Raw genomic sequence first — 15,064 nt, 5'->3', positions numbered from 1 at the left:
GACAGAGCCAAAGCCACGGAACCACGAGCCACACCAGAAGCTGGGAGAAAGGCCTGGAATGGGTGGAGAGAGCACAGCTCTGTCAGCACACTGGGGACGTCTGTCCTCCAGAGCATGACGGATTGGTTTTCTGGGGCTGCCATGCCAGATTACCACAAACCAGGGAGATTAAAGTGTGCACATATGCTCTCTCAGTTCTGGAGGCTGGAAATCCAAAACCAAAGTGTCGGCAGGGTCGGTTCCTTCTGGAGACTCCAAGGAAGAACCCATCGAGTCGTCTCTCCTACTTCCGGTGGTGGCAGGCCATCCTGGGCGTGGAGACGCATCACTTCAGTCCCTGCCTCCGTCTTCTCTGTGTGTCTCTCCCTGTTGTCTCTTCTCACGAGGATACCAGTTACTGAATCAGACAACCCTAATCCAGCTGACCTCATCTTAACTTGAGTTCTTCTGCAAAGACTCAAGTTCAGGGGGCGCCTGGCTGCCTCAATTGGTAGAGCATGTGGCTCTTTTTTTTTTTAATGTTTATTTATTTTTGAGAGACAGAGTGTGAGACGGGGAGGGTCAGAGAGAGAGGGAGACACAGAATCTGAAGCAGGCTCCAGGCTCCGAGCTGTCAGCATGGAGCCAGACGCGGGGCTCAAACTCATGAACCGTGAGGTCATGACCAGAACCAAAGTCAGACGTTCAACTGACTGAGCCACCTAGTCGCCCTGAGCATGCGACTCTTGATCTTATTTAAATAAGGTCAAGTTCCAGAGTTCTGGATGGCCATGAATTTGGGGAAACACTATTTAACCTAGTACCTTGATGAGAAGAACTATCAGATCTTCCAGTCTGCCTCTGGAATCTGCGCACTCGCCCTGCCTCTACCCACTCCCCGATCACACAGCTCGGACCGCACAGTCGCCTCCCCTCTGGCTCCCTCTACAGCTGGCCTTTCACCCAGCAGCTTGGATGAGCCTTGGAAAAGGGCAGAATATTCCCACTGTCCTCGGGACAAAGCCCCATCCATATCCTCGGACCAGAATAGCAGCTATACACAGACAGGGCATCACCGTGCGCCCCGCAGCTGCTCAACACACTCGTGCCGAGTGAAGCCTGTGCACGGACTTGTATTCCCCCCGCCGCCCATCACCGCGAGCTCTGCCCACTCCATACTCATCACTGGACAATGCCAGCACCATACTATGGGCTTCGTTTCACATCCACAAACTGCAGATTCTAGCAGCAGCTCCACAGGGGAGGCGCTATGGCTGCCCCCATTTTACAGATGGGAAAGCTGAGGGTCCAAGAGGAGAAAGAGTACTCACATATTGATTTGGGTCCTGTGGAAGCAGACTGATGCTCAGATGGCATTAGATATGTAAGAGGTAATTGGGGGAGACACCTGTGAAGGATGAAGACGAGGAGCAGGCAGGGAGAGCCTTTAGGTGGCAGTGCTGATCTGAACCTCACTGGAGGGGCAGAAAGGAAGGAAGCCTGGCGGGAGGAACCTCAGAGAAAGTCCCAGCCAGGCTGACAGGCAGCCCCAAAGCAAGATGCACTAGTCTGCTCAGGCGCTGGACCAGGTGGCCTAGCCGAAAGAAACGTATTTCTCGAAGCTCTGGAGGCTGGAAGTCAGATCAAGGTGCGAGCCGAGCCGGTTTCTGGTGGGAGCTATCCTCCGGCTCGCAGATGGCCGCCTTTGCTGTCTTCACACGGCCCTTGCTCTGTGCACATGCAGAGAGAGTTCTGTCTTTGTCCTGTGGGATTAGAGCCCCAACCTTCTGTCCCCAGTTAACCCTGATCGCCTCCTTAAAGGCCCTGCCTCCAAGCACAGCCACCTCCGGGTTAGAGCTTCACACGTGGGTTTGGGGAGACACAGTTCAGTCCACGATTTAAGGGCTGCCAGTTCCGGCATCCGCACGAGTGGCCCAGCTCTGCAACCCCCATCGGGCCCAGTGGTGCCCGTGGCGAGCATGGCCTCTGAGCTGATGCCGCAGCAGATCGAAAGTGCGGTACATGGTGTGTCTCCAGCTCTGTGCAAGAGGTGTCCACGGCTGCCGCACATCATCACTTCAAGTGCGAAGACAACACTCACTCGGTCTGCTGGACGCCAGGCACTGTCGTGGGGCTCGGCGCACCCCCGGAGTCCCTGCACAGCCTCTGCAGTAGGTCCCGTTACCCCCATTTTGCTGACAGGGAGACTGAGACACATAGTGCCTAAGTGACTTGCTCTGTAGATGTCACAGCAGAGAACTGACCCTCAGCCTCCCAGCCTGGCCCCCTCCCCCTTTGTCTGCGGGAATTCACAACACTGTACCTCTTGTGTCAAGTTAACCTGTGAGGGTGTTTAAAATTATCTTTCTGCCTGTGGACGCCTGCTCCAAGGGATAAGCCCAGGGCCAGAAGCGCTCACTTCGGCAGGATCCCCTCCCTCTCTGACTGATATGCAGTTTGCAGTGCTGATACATATGTAATAGGAATTTGAGCAGAGAGCCCGAAGGGGTCTGGTGCTTTGTTTGAGGTCACACTGCAAGCCAACAGCAAGGCCAAGAACAGAGCCCTCTGGGGTGCCTGGCTGGCTCAGTCAGCTGAGTGTCCAACTCTTGATTTCAGCTCAGGTTTTGATCCCAGAGTGGTGGGTTCAAGCCCCACACCAGGCTCTGCAATGTGAGTGGAGCCTGCTTAAGATTCTCTCTCTCTCTCTCTCTCTCTCTCTCGCTCTCGCTCTCGCTCTCTCTCGCCCCTCCCCCGCCCCTCTCCCCCATTCACATGCACCCTCTTTCTCTCTTTAAAAAAAAAAAAAAAAAAGGAAGGAAGGAAGACAAATTGAGCCCTCAGCCTCATGCTCCTGGCTAATCGTAAAAACCTCCCAGGCGCTGCCTCAAGGCAGTTTAGCTGCTACCCTGAGCTCAAATCCCCCCTCTGCTCCTTCAGAGCTAGGTGACCTTTGCACATGGCATCTCTTTTCCGGGCCTTTATTTTCTTGTCTGAAAAATGGAGACAAGCAGCATCTACCTTCCCTGGCCTCGCCTTGGGGAAATGACCGCCCCCCCCCCGCCCCCGGTGCCTCAACTTCCCTGTCCAGAATGGGGACACAACAGCGCATCCTCATGGTGCCGTGGTGAGGATTGAAGGAGTTCTGATTTGTGCAGAGTGCTGTGCTTGTTAGATTCGGTCCCAGCCTGATACCCCTTGCCACTTTCTCCCCCAAACTGGGGCCAGAAAGGAAGTGAGGGAAGAGGACGCCTAAGGGCCCGTCCCAGTCCTGCCACCAACTCGCTGGCCAGCTTCAGGGAAGTCACAGGACCTCGCTTTCCCCCCTCTGTGCACTGGTGGGGAGTGTTGGACCCTTTCAGTCCCTCCCCAGTATGACTTTCCATGCTGGAATTTGGGGTCCCAGAGGGGAGTTTAAAGGATTATTGGATTCTGGATCTCCCAGGGACTGATGAGACCATACCAGTCCCAGGACTCCACGGAGCATTTACCGTGAAGACAGCTGGCCTCCAGGTCACCACAAGACCAGGCGTGCTGCCCTCTCTCAGGTAATAGCAGCAGCCTTGTCACACTTACCAAGCCCAGCTATGCACCTAGCTCTGTGCAAATCTATCTATGTCCTCTCTTCCAGACATCACAAGCACACCCTACACACGCACCCCCATTTTACAGATGAGAAAATGGAGGCTCAGAGGCTCTGAGAGGTTGACTAACCGTCCAAAGGTATTGGCCAGTTTGGGGCCAGAATCCTCCCAAAAGTAATTCCAAGGAATTAGGAGCTATTGTATTTTTCCCACTTTATTAGTGAGGAGACAGGGCTCAAGCCTCCTTGGGATTTGGACACAGAGCTGGGCTTCAGATTCTGTGAGCTTAACCACTATGTTCTACCTGTGCCCGCAAACAAAGGCGAAGAGCCAGAGCCTTAGGATCTGCTGAACGTGTGTTGAGCAGGGATCCAGCCAACCCTGGTCCTCCAGCCTCTCCTCCAGGGGCCCCCCTGAGGTCAGCTTCCCCTGGGTGGGATGCACAAGGCAGCCAGGGGTGACCCACAGGGCCCCCGAGCAGAATGAAGTGTCAGTCCCTGATCCCTGGAAACGGGGTGGATGATACCCTTCATCACCCAAGTGTAATTGTTTGGCTTGGGCGGGCTCGTGGCCAGCAGGCCCCCAAGCCGTGAGCTGGATCTTTTCTATCTTCTTGGAACCAGAATGAGCCCTCCATGGCCCTCTCAGAGCTGCACCCTCCCATGTTTATCTGACTTCCCTGACCTCGGCAAGTGCCCGTCGCCTTCCTCTTCCTTTCTGAAAAACCAGGACACAATAGGAAGCGTTTCCTTGAACTTATTAAAAAATCCAGACTTGTAAATTAATTTGTCCGTGTTGTACAAAGGCAGTGCAGATGGACTCATTAGCATGCACACAACAAATAATTATAGATGAATTTTTAGCTGGCCTGCCTAATGCGCTTGCTGGGTTAATTATGTCAATGTATAATTACATCAGCCCGGGGAGACATAATGGCATACCCCGCTGAGCAGGCCCTGCCTAATGACGGGGCGTGGGGGGGTGCTGACAGAGGAAAGACGGCAGCATTCGCGCACCTGCTTACCTCGGCACAAACGCCCATTGTCAGAGCCTCCCGCCATCTAAACAAACGAGTGGGGGGGGGGGGCGAGCGGGAGGGATAAAACGCAGAGGCGACCTTGTTCCAGCCAGACCTGAAGGCTCCTATGTATAGGCACTGCCCCGTTTCTTCCATCAGCAGATGTTTATTGGGTCAGATTGCGTGGCAGTCTTCGTTCGCCTGCAAGGCGTCCAGAGGGGAGCAAAAACAGATGCAGTCCCAGGCCTGCCTTGTGGAGTTTGCAGTCCAGCGGTAATTAGGTGCACTTGCTAATCAATGAAAATTGTAACTGCAATGAGTGCTGTGAGGAAAGGTGCAGGCAGTTGAGAGAGCTCTTATCGGAAGAATGACTGGTCAAGGCAGGCTTCCTGGGAGAAGTGGCATTTGAGTCGCAATATGAAAGATCATTAAGCATTATCTAGCTGAACTAGGTTAAAAGGGAGAACAAGGTGTTCCTGGCAGTGGCTCTTTCTTGTGCAGAGACCCCACAGTAGGAGGGTACATTTGAGGGACTAAGGGAAAGCCAGTGTGACTGAGCTCAGGAAGACAGGAATAGCCAGGGCTTCTGTTTGTTCCAAGATGACCAAATGCCAGTCGCTGTATTGAGCCCTTTATGCTCATAGATCCTCATCCCAGCCCTATGAGGTCGGAACTTTTATGGTGAGACCCAGAGCGGTAGACTTGCTTGCCAGAGTCACACAGCACTCCTAAAAAGCAAGTACAGATTAGACCAGGACCCTGGATCCCTGCTCTTAATCCCTCTGCCCCCCAGCCGAGAACAGTGGCCCAGCGGGTGATGGCAGGAGACTGTGCCTGAAAGGACTGTGGACCAGACCCAGGCCCCTTGGTCAGGAGCAAGGAGGCCGTGGCTTCCCTGGGCCCCCATGAACACCCACCTGGGCTTCGGGGTGGAAATGTCCACATCTCTGGGACAGGAAGCCTTTGTGGCATCTGAGAAAGAGACCCAGATTTGAATCTCACCTCTGCCCTTCAGCAAGTGACCTGGCTTCTCTGAGCCGGTTTCCTCATCTGTGAAAATGAGTTGGATCCAAGCCAGCCTCCAGGGGATGCTGGGAGCATCATGGGAACCCACTCCCGTGAACAGCTTTGTAGCCTAGAAGACGCCACCCCGACCTCTGGCATTATCCAGGCGTTTGTTGGTCGTAGGGCCTGCCCAGGGTGGGGGTGGGGGAGAGGCACGCGGGAGAAGTGCTGGAGGCTAGAGCTGAGGGCAGAAGCGCTTGCTAGATGGGGGGGAAGGGAAACCGTTCCAGGCAGAGGGACCTACACATTCCTCATCTTTTAACTACTGAGAAATTGGGAGGCATCTTACATCCGGGGGTGTATTGCATCCCCAGAAAAGCCATTATTTAATCAACCACGCAGGTAACAAATGGTAGTGTGTTGGTCCGGGCGCCCTGAGAAGTGCTCCGAGGATTAGATAGGTGGTAGGTAGGCAGGCAGGCAGATAGGTAGGTAGGTAGGTAGCATTGTGGAAACACAGGGGAAGAAGAATAGGGAGGGAGCTGGGGGAAGTGTCAGAGGAAGGAGAGGCAGGGGACTGAGTGGAAGAGTCTACACAGTATCTCCTGGGCAGTCTGGACAGTGGTGACAGGCCTTGGGGGTGTCCCCTCAGAGCTGTCCCGTGTCCCTCAGGCGTCGGCCCCATCCTGGCTGCCTGCAGGCCTTGTCTGGGAAGACCAGCCGCAAGGTGGATTTCAGAGCGAGTTCCCTGTTTAGTGACCTCCTGTGGTTGGAGGCACACAAGACAGTCTCATGGCCACCACAAATGGCACCACAGAATCCAGAAAACGCAGTAGTGTGACAGTATGGCTAGTGGTAGTCCAGGTGGGCAGGACACGCAGGCCCGTGGGGATGGCACGCGCTGCCCTGAGCAGGCGCCTGAAGTAGACGGCTCCCTCATAAAGCAGAAGTTCTACACTGGTCTCCTAAGCCAGCAGAGCGGCTCCAAAAGGCTCTTATGAATGGTCCCCTCCACCCCAACACCCTGGGGAGGGACCCACCAGGCCCTGTGGGCTTAGCCTGGGCAGCCCTCAGGGCCCCCCCCCAACTCCTATGCTCCTGTCTCTGTGTGTGCAGACCCTGTGCCTGTGTTTGAGGCGGCGCGCAGCCTAGACGACAGACTGCAGCCCCCCAGCTTCGACCCCAGCGGGCAGCCGCGGCGAGACCTCCACACTTCGTGGAAGAGGCACCCCGAGCTCCTTGGCCCCAAAGGTACTGATAAGGCCTTCACAGGATGTCCATACTAAACAAACAGGCTGTGGATTTTTGGCAGCCAATCTTGGCACCCCTACCTGTAGGGGTAGGGGGGCAAGGAACTCGACTTTATCATTTTAGATGTAGAATGGGTTATGGTACATCACTGCAGAAGCAAACCAACCCCAAGTCCCAGAGCCTTTAATAATATATATTTGAAGGGTGGGAAGTTGCAGGTCACTCAGGCAACCAAGCTGTGGTGGTCCTACCATCTTCAACATGTGACATCCAGAGTCACAAGTGACTGCTGACAACTTGCCAACAGCCAGAGAATGTGGATGTTTATGGGTCCAGGCCCAGAAGTGGCACCGATCACTTCCACAGCCCATGCCATTGGCCAAAACTCATTCATCTGGCCACACCCAGTTGCAAAGGAGTCTGGGAAATGTAGTCTGTGCCCAGGAATAGAGGGAAACAGATTGTGAACACAGCACTGTCTCAGCACCAAATAAGACAAGTCAAGAAACTAGGAAACTAAAAATATAGTTTAGGTATACATATATTATGATAAAAATGCTTATAATCAAGAGAATGATGAACAAAATTCATCATGGTGGTTACCTCTGGCAGGTGAGGTAGAAGGAGGAGCAAATGTGCACATGAAAACTCTTGGTAGCCGTCTGAATCCTGGGTGTTCATGGAGCTTCAAGCCCAGCACTGTCGTAGGCACTGGGGCCAGAGCCAGGAGCAAAATAGACAAAAATCCCTGCCCTCGTGGTGCTGACCTTATAGAGGGAGAGACTGATTGTCAACCAGTAAATGTTAAATACCTATAGTATTTCACGCAGTGAGAAAGATTTGGGTGGGTGTGGAAATAAAGCAGAGAAGAGAAGAGTCAGTTGTAGGGATACTTATCTAAGGACTAAATGAGGAGGATTCACCTCGAAGTTCAGCAAGATTACCTTCTTTTTTTCATAAAGGGCCAGGGAGTAAATATTTCAGGCTTTGTAGGCTTTCTGTCACAACTACTCAACTCTGTAAAAAAAAAAAAAAGGCCATAAAACATATGTAAATGGGTGGGTGTGGCTGTGTTCCAATAAAACTTTATAGACAAAACAGGTGGTGGGCCAGATTTGGCCCAAGAGCTGTCCTTACAAAACCCTGGTCTACCTCCTAGAGTTGTGGAAAAGATAATGGCCCGAGGCATGCCAAATCAGAATTTGACTGCTCAGGCACACCCCCAATTTCATAGCCTCTCCTGTCTGCCTAATGCCTAGTAGGCACCTACTGTATGCCTAGTCCTGAGCAGAGTCTTCTGGGGAAGATTTATGGTGACTAAAATACAGCACTTTGGCCAGCTCTGTTCCTTTACCCAGAATGCCCTTCCAGCCTCCCTGACAAGCCAGCTCATATGAGGTCCCTCTAGGGTTTGAACTGCCTTCTATCAGAATAATAGTAGTTGTAGGAACAGCCTCTTCAGAGCATTTGCTCTGTGCCATGTGCCTTTCACACAGTATCCCACTGTCATCTTGTATCAACCTTCTGAGGTACCACGGGCCCCCTGTTACAAATGGAGTATCTGAATCTGAGAGGCCACAGGTGGCCAAACAGGGATTCAGACCAAGGGCTCTTGATCTTGGCCCTGGGCTGTGTCTCTCCTTGAGGGCATGCCTTACTCTGCATCATGAGGGTCACACCTTGTTTGTTTGTTCATTTCTGTGGCCTCAGCCCCTGGAACATTCCCAGTGTGCGTGCACATGTGTAAGAATGAGCCAGGCCCTGACCACTCCGTCAGGCCCTCACTCGGCACACTGCCCAGCCCTGCACTCACCCTGCTGTGGCAGGCTCACAGTAGGAGCTTAACAACCAGGACTGAACTTAACTGACTCAGTCAGGCCCAAGGGCAGGAGCCCAGAGTTTGGAATTCTTGAGAAATTCACGCTCGATGGCCAGCCCTAGCAGCCTTTCTCCCCATGACAAATTCAGGGCCAGAGGCACACACTGATCCCCTAAAGGACCCACCGTGGGCTTGCAAAGGTAGACCTGATGTGGGCCCTGCCCGGGGACGCCTGCCAGTGAGGTCAGTTGTGACTGAGCGTCTGAGGGTGTGCCGTCACCTGTGGGGAGGGGAGGTTAAACTTAGAGTTACCCCGTGGCCCAGCCGTTTTGCTCCGAGGTGCAGATACTCCAAAGACCTGAAAGCAGGCACTCAAACCACAGAAACGTGTAGGTAGGCATTCGCAGCAGCACTGCTCACAATGGCCAGAGGTGAAAACAACCCAAATGTCTATCAGCAGATGAATGGGAAAACAAAATATGGCCCAGCCATAGAATGGGATAGTGTTTAACCATGAAAACAAATGATGGTATGAGACAGGCTACAACCTAGATGAACTCAAAAACAGTTTGCTAAGTGAAAGAAGCCAGACGCAACAGGGCATAGATTAGGTGTGATTCCAGTGATATGAAATGTCCAGAATATGCAAATCCCCGGAGACAGAAGCAGATCAGTGGTTGCCAAGGGCTGGGAAGGGGGAGAAGGAGTGACTTAATGGGGACAGGTTTCCTTTCCGGGTGGTGACGGTGTTCTGGAATTAGTGCTAACGGTTGCACAATACTGTGAATGTACTAAATGTCATGGAATTGTATACTTCAAAAGGTAAATTTCATGTTATGTACACTTGACCATGACTCTTAAAAAAGTGAGAAGGCCAAGGAGGCTAGAACAGGTCCAAGAGGGCAAAGGAAGCGTCTGGGCCCACTGTCTGAGGCTGGCGCCGTGGGAACTTGACTTTCGTGCACACGTGCCCCCCACGGCTACAACCCAGCTGCCCGTGGACGGCAGGCCTCCACAGCCACACTCTCTCTAACGCTCGAGTTTGGGAAATGAGTCTTGTCCCAGCACTGCCAGTCCGTCCGGTCTGCGGAAGGCAGCTCTGGCTGCCAGGTTCTCCCTCTTTTCCTCCCTCCAGAGCAGAGAGAGGGGACGTCTCCGGCCGGACCCACGCTGACCGAGGGGAGCCGCCTCCCAGGCATTCCCGGCAAAGCCCTCCTGACAGAAACTTTGCTGCAGAGAAATGAGGCAGAGAAACAAAAGTGAGTGGGGAGGAACAGGCGGGTCCCTGCTGCCCTACCCGGCCCAGAGGTGGGACCCCCAGGGAGCCTGGATTCAGGACAGAGATAGAGATGCAGGCCTGGTTCAGCGGCCAGCCCTGGGCAGGTCACATCAGCTGCCTGAGCTTCAGTTTTCCCAGCTCGGAAATGGGCCTAATGGCAGTATAGTAGGCCAGGTTCCCCAGAGAAATAAACCCAGAAGGCTGTTTTAAGACTTATATTTCAAGGACTTGTTCACACAGTCGGGGCTGGCGAGTCTGAATGCACAGAGCTAACCAGCAGGCTGGAAACGGTCAGGCGGGAGTCAGTTTAACAGTCTGGAGGTAAAATTTCTTCTTCCTCGGTTTTATTTTTATGACCTGCAACTGATTGGATGAGGCCCACCCACATTATTGAGATTATTCTCCTTTACTTAAGGTCAGCTGACCGTAGATGTTAACCTCATCCACAGAATATGTTCACAACGACCCTGAGATTCACGTGTGAGGAGATAACTGGGCGCTTTAGCCTGATCAGGTGGGCAGGTGGTCTCCGCTCCAGGTCTGCCGCCAGAATGCATGGAGGCACTTAGCTCAGTGCTCACTTGGAAATGTCAGTAAATGGTTGCCCGTACAGCTGATGGGGGAGTAATAGTGCCTGAGCTATTATTGTAGTTTCTGGATTCTTGAGGCATTTCTAGGCCAGTTTGATGGTGGTTATTATATTTATCCTTTCATTCACTTATTCCTTTCCTTTCCGCTCATTCCATGTACTTATGGGCCCACCTGCTCTGTACCAAGCACTGTTCTAGGGACACAGCAGTGAACAAATGGACAAATCTCCCTGCCTCCTGGAGTTTACTTTCTCATGAGGAAGACATGAGTAAACAAGAGAAATAAAGTAGATGGTCTGCCACATGATGATAAGGGTTGTGAAGGAAAACAAAGCAGAGAAGGGGGGAAGGGATTGAGGCTGAAGTTTTAAGTAGGGTGTGAGGGGAGGCCTCACTGAGCAGGTGAGCAAAGGCCTGAGAAGGTGGGGGTGAAACGTGCAGAGATACAGGGGAGGAGTGTTAGAGGCAGAGGGGGCGGCCGGCGCAAAGCGCCTGAGGCAGAAACACGCCTGGTGTGTTTGACCGGCAAGGAGGTGAGTGTGGCTGGTGTGGTCTGAGTGAGATACGCGCTTCACGGTGCGTAACACAGCTCACCCTCGGTGAGAGGGACAGGGTGCAGGATCAGAGTAAGGGGCTCCTTCTCTAGGGTCTCTGAGTCCGACAACATACGGCCCAGGGTTCGTATACACCGTCCCCCAGTCCAGCTGAGACACTTGCATCCCCCCGAAGCTCCAGGCTGTGCTGGGCCGGACGACCATCCCAAACTCCTACCCAGAGAAGGGAAAACACCACCCCGGGGACAGGAGTAGCAGCTAATGGTGTTGAGGGAACACTGGGTACCAGCGTCATGCTGCAGGTGTTTCACAACACCCACAGAGGCAAACCCCACGAGGAACCTTATTTTACAGATGAGGAAACTGAGGCCCAGAGAGGCAAGGTCACTTCCTGATGTAGGTCCACCCAGATGCTGCCACACAGTCAGCAAAACAGCAAGGTGGCCAGATGTCTGAATGTCATGTTTAAGGACCCTTCAAAAAGGCAGGGGCACAGATTCCAGGGAGCAGGTGAGGGGGGTAGGAAGCCGGGAGGGCCGCCTTGGGGACCTAGGTAGGGCCCATCCACACAGGCACGAGCAGAGCCATTCTGAGCAGGCCCAGTCTCTCTGCAGGGGCCTTCAAGAAGTACAAATCACTTTGGCAGCCAGACTGGGGGAGGCAGAGGAAAAGATCAAAGTCTTACATTCAGGTACGTATCCGGCACGTGTTCCCTGGCCCCATGCAGCTCCCCAGCCCCATCACCCCAGGAGGAGGAGGAGAGGGGGACGTGATGCTATGAACACAGGCTCGGGTGTTCTAGAATCAGGAAGGCAAGAAGATGGGAATTTGGGAAGGAAGTGGAAGTGGACCCTGTGGGGGTCAGAGCCCAGTTCCCAGAGGCCATACAGCTGTGGAGAGAGGGTTTGGGAAATAGAATTCAGTCAGGGGTGGCAAACGCAGTGCCTGCAGGGGCCAGACACACAAGTAAGCTGCCAGATCAGAGAAGGCGGTAAGAAAGGGTGGGGTCTGGGGCAAACTGGAGGACCTGGGTCTTGACTCTTATCTCTTGTGGCCACTGCTAAGCACCAGGCAGTCACTGCCAAATGGGCCATTGTCACCAAGCCTCCAGTTTTTTTGGAGAAAAGAAATCTGGAATTTTATGAGAAATCTCTCATTTATTACAATATACACCTGTCTGTTGACTTCACTGCTCTTCCCTGTCCCCCTCACCTGCCAGGTCCAGACCTCAGGGTGGGTGAGCTCAGGGATGGATGCCCCCCCATCAGGTCCTGGAATGACCTAAGTGTGTTGGGCAGCTCATACCCAAGGCCATGGGACAGACAGACCCCTACCATCGCCTAGGTCCCCTGAGCTTCATAGACTCCTAGAGGGTCGTCTCCTCTCCCTCCGGCCAGCTTGAACCCTCTCCAGGGGCAGGAGGCTCTACCTTCACTGCTTCTCAAGACGTTCAAAAGAAAGGCCTTCCTTCCTTCCCTGCCTTGAACCTCCTTCTGCTTTCTGGGCCCTGCAGCAGGAGTGGGGGCCTGGGGAAAGCAGGGGTGCTTCACCCTGGCTCTCTGCTTTCTCCCAGCGCTAAAGGCCACACAGACAGAGCTGCTGGAACTGCGGCGGAAATATGATGAGGAGGCAGCATCCAAGTAAGTGAACACCCTGCTGAGGCATGCCTCCTCCCTCTGACCCTCCCAGACATGCCTCCTCCCTCTGACCCTCTCAAATATGCCTTCTCTTTCTGACTCTTCTCCCTCTGACTCACTGCCTGAAGCACCTATACCTTTAAGCACCCTGTGCTCCCCACCCCCACAGGCACACAGCTGTTCACCAGGGCTTTGCTGTGCCTTTCCTGCACCAGAGTATACATGACATTCTGGGTCATGGCTGAGCAGGGTCTGCTTGGGCAGGGGCCTCCCCCTCAGCCCAGCCTCCCAGGACTGTCTCCACCACAGCTCCGTGGGCCAACCCTCGGGGGCTGAGTGGCATTCACTTAAATTACTCTGGACTCAACGTGGCTGTAAGATATTACTTATTCCACAAACACTTATTTACCACCTACTGTCTACCCAGTGCTGTGTTGGGTCCCTGGAAGAAACATTAGAACATGGCCCTGACCCCAGCTGAAGAGAAGAGACAGATGGTAACTGATGATATACAGTGATAAACCGGCTCCTTCACAGATCCCGTTGAGCACTTACCTGCACGCTCAGCCCTGATCTGGGCGCCAGGTGAACACTGAGAAGGGCAGAGAGGGCAGGTCCTATTTCCCAGGGTAGTCACAGAGGACTTCCCTGAGGAGATGACCTTCAGAATGCAACCTAAAACTGAGGAGGAGGTGACCGCGTGAAGAATGCAGTGCCAGGTCAAGCGCCCGGGGCAGGGGCCACGGCTTGCACAAAAGAAGGCCTTGACCCTGCCTGAAGCACGTGTGTGCTTATAGTCCCTAAACACTCCCCCAGGCCTCCTGTGTCCCCACCCCACACTCAGCACGGAGGCAACCATGGTGGATAAGGCCTGCCCTGGCCCCCTCAGCACCGGCAATCTGGGGATTGGGGGTCAGCAAAATAAACTAGTGACCACTCTGGGGGGGAGTTGAGGGAGGCCTTATAGGAAGACACTTTAGAGCTAGGTTTTAAGATTTTTTTTTTAACGTTTTATTTTATTTTTGAGAGAGAGTACGCGAACAGGGGAGGGGCAAAGAAAGAGGGACACAGAGGATCCGCAGTGGGCTTTGTGCTGACAGCAGTGAGTCCGATACAGGGCTCGAACTCACGAACTGTTGAGATCATGATCTGAGCCGAAGTCAGACGCTTAACTGGCTGAGCGCCCCAGGCGCCCCAGAGCTGGGCTTTAAAGCTCAGGGTTGTGTTCTCATAAGGAAGGGTATCCTGGGTGGAAGGCACCCCAGAGGCGAAAACTGGGAGGTGGAGCTCTGTGGGCAGCTTAGGAGAGCGGACTCCTGGGGGAGGTGGGTGGCCAGGCCGCCTGGAAGGGGTGCAGGGCTGAGGCCCGGTTCCCGTTTCCCCACAGCCCAAGCTCCCTTCCTCTCAGCCTGGCTTCTCTCCAGTAGCAAGGGTAGCGGGCAGCCTCCTCAGCCTCCCATTGTGGGACCTTCAGGCTCAGGCAGGGGCCGGGGCTATCGAGACAGGCAGGGGGCTGGTGGCTGCCAGAGCCCTTCTCAGGGTCTTATCTTTCTGTCTCAGGGCAGACGAAGTCGGCCTGATCATGACCAACTTGGAGAAAGCTAATCAGGTGAGAAGACGTGTGCCAGGGTGGGGGTCGCAGGCGCGGGGGGCAGGGACTAAACCCAGTCAATATTTATCGAACCGTGTGCCATGCTGAGTACGAGGGCTGGGCTATGTCTGGGACCCTGAGCTCCCGGGGGAAGGAGGAAGGGATGCCGACAGAGCACTCAGAAGTAGGGTGGCTCAGGCAGCAACAGTCAGGGAAGGGGCACCTGACCCAGACTCAGAGGTCAGGAAAGACGTCCTGGAGGAAGGGCCATGTTGCTGAGACCTGACGGATAAATTGAAAATGTAGATGGATGGACGGCATTCCAGGCCAGGGAACAGCCTGGGTGAAGGCCAGGAGGCCGCCTACAGACAACCGTGGGTGTCCTTCCCTGAGGGCTGCGGTGCAGGTGACACTTTGCAGGTGTCTCCAGACAGCAAGAGGAAGGTGGCAGAGCACGGACTCTTGAGCCCCACCCACAGACCACGCTGGGAGGTGGGTCTGTCCCAACCAGACGGAGCGAGGAACTGTGTTCCATGGAGTCTGGGTGGTGACAAACCCTATGCCCCCGCGGCTTCTTCCCTCCCTCCCCACCAGGGGTCTCCTCCAGCCCTTCACTTGACCCCAGCCTCACCAGCTGGGCACTGGGTGGACCCCAAACTTCCTTGGGGCCCCCATCTTCTAGTCCCACCCCGGATCCTTAAAAGCCCTTTAGCCTCTGCGAGTCCCCGTTTTCACTTAGGTAAAAAGGGTCCTGCAC

The 15,064-nt window shown here is 54.2% G+C and overlaps 1 protein-coding gene across 3 annotated transcripts in view; it reads left to right on the top strand.

Moving 5' to 3' along the window:
• The window catches only part of CUX2 (cut like homeobox 2), a 273,824-nt gene that overhangs the window by 231,140 nt on the left and 27,620 nt on the right, over positions 1 to 15,064 (top strand). For all 3 annotated transcript variants that reach the window (XM_029922230.1, XM_029922231.1, XM_029922229.1), the window contains 5 exons: positions 6,703 to 6,837; positions 9,792 to 9,915; positions 11,694 to 11,770; positions 12,653 to 12,719; positions 14,277 to 14,325. In XM_029922230.1, the coding sequence (XP_029778090.1) occupies positions 6,703 to 6,837; positions 9,792 to 9,915; positions 11,694 to 11,770; positions 12,653 to 12,719; positions 14,277 to 14,325 (452 nt within the window). The remainder of the gene's footprint in view (positions 1 to 6,702; positions 6,838 to 9,791; positions 9,916 to 11,693; positions 11,771 to 12,652; positions 12,720 to 14,276; positions 14,326 to 15,064) is intronic.

The sequence above is a fragment of the Suricata suricatta genome, chromosome 14 (genome assembly GCF_006229205.1).
Source record: "Suricata suricatta isolate VVHF042 chromosome 14, meerkat_22Aug2017_6uvM2_HiC, whole genome shotgun sequence".
NCBI classification, from domain to species: domain Eukaryota; kingdom Metazoa; phylum Chordata; class Mammalia; order Carnivora; family Herpestidae; genus Suricata; species Suricata suricatta.
Note: the sequence above shows the minus strand (reverse complement) of the source record. Positions and strands in the feature narration are given on the sequence as shown.